The 6,000-nt window shown below is 49.0% G+C and overlaps 1 protein-coding gene across 2 annotated transcripts in view; it reads left to right on the top strand.

Moving 5' to 3' along the window:
- Window positions 1-344: 344 nt before the first annotated feature.
- Window positions 345-6,000, top strand: part of LIN7A (lin-7 homolog A, crumbs cell polarity complex component) — a 49,240-nt gene continuing 43,584 nt past the window's right edge. For both annotated transcript variants that reach the window (XM_027679786.1, XM_027679787.1), the window contains exon 1: window positions 345-809. In XM_027679786.1, the coding sequence (XP_027535587.1) occupies window positions 530-809 (280 nt within the window). In that variant the 5' untranslated portion in view covers window positions 345-529. The remainder of the gene's footprint in view (window positions 810-6,000) is intronic.

Genomic DNA, 6,000 nt, shown 5'->3' with positions numbered 1-6,000 from the left:
CGGACTGGTGATGAGGCCGACGTCTTGATCCATTCAAAAGGGCCGCTACATGGTATGTCCCTTAATCCGAGGCCCTGCACAGCGCCAGCTACCGCCTCTCCCGGCTCCGCACGCGGATTTCCCTCGCCCGCAGTCAGCCCTCGGAGCAGGGCCTCATCCACGCACACGGCCCCTCGTGCCGCTGCCTAGAGCCCAGCCCTGGGACGGGCCCGCACGGGCCGGCGCGGCACAGCACAACGTGGGCCGGCACAGCCCAGCACGGCACGTCCCGCCCCGCCGCCCCCAGCCCAGGCGAGGCCGGGCCGCCAGATCCGGCCCCCGCCGGTCCTCCCCGCCCTGCGGCGCTGCGGAGCTGCCGCCTCGCCCCTCTCTCTCCCTCCGCCGACTGCTGCGGCATCCCCGGGGCCGCGGCACCGGCGACAACCCGGCCCCGTGCTAGGCCCGGGCCGCCGCGGTCCCCGGTCTCTGCCCCGAGGCGAGCGCGGCGAGGCGGGGGCCGCCCGCAAGGCCCGGCCCCGGTGTTGCAGCCATGCCGGCAGCCCGCGCCGGGCCCCGCCGGGCCGCCCTGCGCCCGCAGCATCGCGGCGGCCCGTGTGCCATGAGCCGCCCTCCCCTGGGCACCTTCTCCGCCCCGCTCGCCTCCTCCTCCCACGGAGCCACCCTCCTCCTCCGCCCCCTCTCCCTGCCAGCCTCCTCCCCGCCCTTCCCTGCACTCCACGCCGGTGCCGGAGCCGCGCGTCACTCGGGCTGCAGCCCCGCCGCAGACATGGCGACACTGACAGCGGTTCAGCCGCTCACGCTGGACAGAGGTAAGCGCGGCTTCTGCCGCTCCCCGGCCGCGCCTGCCCGGGGGGCACCGCGGCACAGCGCCGGCTTTGCCCCCGCAGCCCCAGCGCGGCGGGCGCTGCCGCGACAGCGTTCCGGCCCCGCGATGCCGGGGGTCGGCTGTGGCGGCGGGCAGCGGGGAGGCGCCTTCCCGCGGGGCTCAGGTGGGCGGCGGGAGAAGAGCTGACACGGAGGCAATAAAACTTTGTGCGGGCAGAGACCGGGGTAGGGCTGGCATCCCGCCGCCGGCAGCGCGGCGGTGGCGCGGGACGCGGCCAGCGCTCTGCTCCGGAGACGCTCCTTGATGCCGCTCCGCTGTCCCCGCCCTGCGGGGCTCCCCCGTCGGCGCCCCCGCCGTGGCTCGGCGCCCAGGGCCCCGCGTCGCCACCCCTGGAGGTGGCTGGGCGGGGGATGCTCGGTGGTGGGGCAGCGCCGTTCGGCAGCGAGTCAGAAGCCCGAAGCTCTCGACGAGAGCGTCGTTTGCCGGCAAAATGCGGCTTTTTGGGGGGCTTGCACGGGGTTGTAGGGTGTGCGAGGAAGAGATCGTGACTGCAACTACTCTGTTCGGCGACGGTAATGATGTTACCCTACAAAAGAGCGGCTCTGCGTATCTCCGTAGACAGTTACTCGGTCTGGGTAGGGAGCGCGGGTGGTGCTTGGGTAGCCTTGAGCCTGTGTCAGTAACCTTATACAGGTAGTGTAAGAGGATGCTGAAATCTCGAAGTTATGTTACAATTCAACTTTTGCCTCCGGGCTGTAAAAATTGGACCTATCCCCTGCAGTGGATTTGTCCCTGTAACAAGGCTTAGGAGAAACGTCATTAGGTTTTGGTGGGTTACAGAGAAGAGTAACTTACCATTCTGATTTGTTTTGCTCCTACCGTTCCATTGGGTAGAGAGGTCCAACAGCTCCCAGTGCAGCATCCTGAATTGCAGCAGTATCCTCCCTCCTCACTTGCTTCCAGAGGCTCCAAGAGGCACCCAGCCTCTAAAAATTTTGTACTCTCGAAAGCATAATTGAGGTCAGTGCCTTGGCGTTTTAAATGTTTGTGGGGTTTCTTTAGAGGACTAAGATGGATTTTCGAAGTAAGAGAGGTTTTTTGCTGTAAATCCTACACAAAAGGAACACAAACTCAGTTTCAAAATGATAAAGGAGAGGTAGGCACCTTTTCTAGAACCCAACCGAGAGCAAAACAGCCCACAAAGTACTCTAAATACAGTTTTCTGGGCTTGAATTCCAGCATTAGTAGAAAGGGGGAATCTAAAGTTATTTTTACTGAAATAGCAAAGTGCTAGCCTGCGCTTTAAATTAAACTGCTCGGAAATCCACTGTGTAATCTACAGTTTCACCCTAATACTGTTTTCAGTAAGCAGGACAAATCTATTTTCTGGCAAAGGGTTGAACAGATGGCAATCCATTAGCAAACCTGGCTTTTCAAAGGAAATTATTGCTATTTCAGAATTATACATTCCTTTTCGTTACTAAACCTATGCTTTAAAATTCCACAATACACAAAAATGCAAATTAGTCCAAATTTAAATATAAGCATCTGTTGTCTGTGTCCAGGACATGCCTAACCATTTGGCAGGGATGTCAGCATTACAGTCTCCTTGGTTGTCAGCCAGGGCTGATATTAGTTTGAGTGAGATAAAACATCACAGAATGATAGAATGTGATGTGCAAAACGAAAATACAGGCAAGAGGAAATAGACTTAAATACCGCACTTGGCTTGCAGAAGGCCCTTTTGTCAGAGGGATACACTTCATCACCTGTAACATGTTGCTGTTACGTCAGCTGTAGAGGATGGGCTGAAGCAACTCCAGAAGCAACTAGGCCAAGCCCAGTGCTTCCAGATATTTCCGCTGTAGTCTTTCTTTCACAGGCATGGGAGAAGGAAAGTTATAGATGGTGAGATTTTCCAGATTCCTGTTACTTTTGTTAAAGCAGACAAGCTATGTTTACCGTCACTGTGCTTTGCACAGCTCTGCTGTAATCAAGGCACAGCCCTGAAAAGTCTTGTATGCTCATACCTGTTTTGTCATGTCCCACGCAGACCTCAGCATAGCAAGAAAATAGTGAGCATTTCAGGAGAGGTGGTGGTGTTAGCCTTGTGGTGCTGGGGGAATTTCTGTTTCATGTCTATCCAGGACGCATTCTGCATTCCCCCTTGTTAAGGGCTACAGAAACGGTAAAACATCATAGGGATACATACATTAGAAATCTGAATTACCCTCTGATGTGGTCTCCTCCGGGACAAAACATATTCACTGTGTTCTGCTACTTAGATGGGAGCTTTCTTAAAGCCTGATGTAAATGGCATTCAAAACCTCTGGTAAAATGAATTACCATTTAAAGGTGAAGGGCATGTTGTATATGAATGATTGAAAGCCAATTACATTCTGGAAGATTACTTCTGTCCAAAGCACAGGAATTAATTTCCTTAATTCCTATCATCATGTGCCTTTCTACCTGCACAAATGTGTGCAAGTTCCATTAGGGCTTTTTAATATGTAGAACAAGTTCACAAAATAATGGAAATTTTAATCACTTACAATTTAATCTCAAAGGTTTTTGCCTCATCTTTGTGTGGTGCTCTGCTGGGAGGAGGGGAAGAAATCAGCAACTCTTTCGGGCAGGAAACATAAAGCAGTGCAAGCTATGGGTGGTACCACTTAGGGAAGGGTGCCCCAAGCGTTGGGCAACTTTGGGAGGGGAAGGTGCCTGCCTGCTGAGTACAACAGCAAAATAAATCTTCCAACAGCTAAATAAGTGTTCTCCATAAGAAAGTGCACCCTTCCTACCTTTATTGCAAATGTCTTACATCCTGAATCGATACCACCCCATCAGTAATCTCTAGTGTTCATCAGAGCTAACTGGGGGAATATTTTTGGCCAATTCAACACTTAAACCCTGAAGTTGTTGAGAGCTATATCTTATGCCAGGTTGAGACAGTTACATGTCTTTCATAAAATGATAAGGAAAAAAATGCAAAGTTGGGATTTTTTTCTTTTTTTTCTTTTTTTTCTTTTTTTTCTTTTTTTTCTTTTTTTTGTTTTCATTTTATGTTCAGGGTTATGGATTTTTGAAACATTCCCAGCTTAATTTACCTCCATTCACTCCAATACAAAAGAGAAATGTTTAAAAGCACCTCCACAGTTGTTTTTGACTTCTTCCACAGGTATGTCTTTAGTAAGAACTTTGTTGACACTGTTTACAGACAGCCCTGGTTCAGTTAGTTGGCCTTTTTCCAACACTATTTATTTGTATTGGCATACTGCTCATCACATCTTGCTGCCTTTGCCTCTCCTCATAATGTCCTTTGTCTTCCACAGAGATGTTGTCTCACCCTTCCCCATGACCAGCAGTTGCTGCCTTTGCCTTTGTTATCCAGAGCCCCAGGTCTCCCTTGGATGCTACCTTCTGTTGCCTTGCTCTTCTCAAAGCCCTGGTGCAGTTAACTCCATTGCTCTATGCATTGCCCGTAATCTTTATCCATTTTCACTGTTCAGCAACCTGATTTCCTCCTCTAATTCTCTGTTCTGCTGCCCGGTAACAGTCGGCACCTCACCAGCTTGATGTTGTCTCAGATGCTGCATACACATCCAGCGACAGTGTTCTGCTTTTCTCCAAGTGCAGTGTAATCTACCCCAGCCAGCTTAGTCTCCCTTATGGTTATCTGAGGACCTCCTGTGTATTCCTGTGTGCTGCAGGTACAGATTATAAGCAATTAAAGGAAGCTTGTGGGTTGGGTCACTTAAAGAGTGTGCTAGCACAGTCCGATGGAAGCATTGTCTACGGGTACCATTACACTCCCAGAAATAACGTTAGGAGGCAATAGATTTCTGTGCTGCCCTTGGCATACACTTTAGGAGTGGTCATATGGAGGCCTGCAGATTGAAGGAGACATCTTTCTAGCTATGCATTGTAGATTTTCCTATCTGAACTTCTTTATTTGGTCAAACATCTGGCAAATTTTTCATAAACCTTATTTTACCTCGAATTTGTGTTCTTCCTTTCAAGATGAAAATGTGCTTTGAAAGAAAACTGACCATGTATTTTCTCAGATTGCTGCAAAACTTCAGTCCCAGTTCCTCTGCACAGGATCATGAAAGTGACAGCTTTAAAAGGGCACTTTTCAAAAGTTGTTCCTGTTTTGAAGATACACAATTAGCCTGTGCAAAGACTATCTCATGATTAAGAACAAGGGAATATCTTTTCATATGAAGCAGGACTTTCAACTGCCTTTTGTTAATAATCCATGTCTTACCATGTTTTTCCCTGTATAGTTACTATTCATGTCACTGGTGGTTTCACTTCTTCATTTGACTGAGGATGAAAGAAGAAACTTGAATAGTTTCTGATATTTTAATCCCTGTGAAGTTTCATAACAAGGTCATAGCTATTGGCTATTGACAACCAAATTTCTCTTGCTTTCAAATACATCCTTGGAAACTGGAAAGACTTCTTGCTGTTTGGCTGTAATGCGTAACTAAGTTCTGTTGATTTTTATGAATTCAAGCAAATATTTTTCCAGTGGAGTGAGGGTCCCAAAACTTCTTGAAAATACTATATAAAGCACTGTGTTCAGTGACAATAAATAAGAATATGAATGGGCTTGGAATTGCCATCAGCTTTTACAGATGTTAGACAGACTCCATCAGATGTGGTATCAGATGGTGCCTGACCAGTAATAGTAATATTCATAGGTACTTGCTAGAGTATTCCTCCTTCCTTCCTTCTTCTCTCTTCTTGTCATTTTTCTTCTGACTACATCATCATAGCCCCATTCAAACCACCACAATAGCCTACATAAATGGGGATTTTTTTCCCCATCTGTGCCCATATATATGTACACAATGAAAATTGTATCAAACATAAGTTGTGGTAGACTGTGCATACATTATTGTAATGTGTACTATCTTGGAAAAAAAAAAACAACGTACTCATCAGGAAGAGAAAATCAGATTCATAAAGTGTGAAATACAGTCCTTGACGGGGGAGCAGATCTCTGTCACCCAGGGTGAAGCCCTGTGGAGCAGTGCTAAGTGATGTGCTGCTCCCTGCCTGGCTGCCTGTCTGTCATGGGGATGTCTTCTCTTGCTCTTCAGCCTAGCATGCTGAAAGTGAAAAAAATACTTCTGCAAGTGCCACACACTTTAACGTATCTCCACTTG

Source organism: Neopelma chrysocephalum, unplaced genomic scaffold (assembly GCF_003984885.1).
Source record: "Neopelma chrysocephalum unplaced genomic scaffold, ASM398488v2 Primary Assembly neopelma1_59, whole genome shotgun sequence".
Taxonomy (NCBI): domain Eukaryota; kingdom Metazoa; phylum Chordata; class Aves; order Passeriformes; family Pipridae; genus Neopelma; species Neopelma chrysocephalum.
Note: the sequence above shows the minus strand (reverse complement) of the source record. Positions and strands in the feature narration are given on the sequence as shown.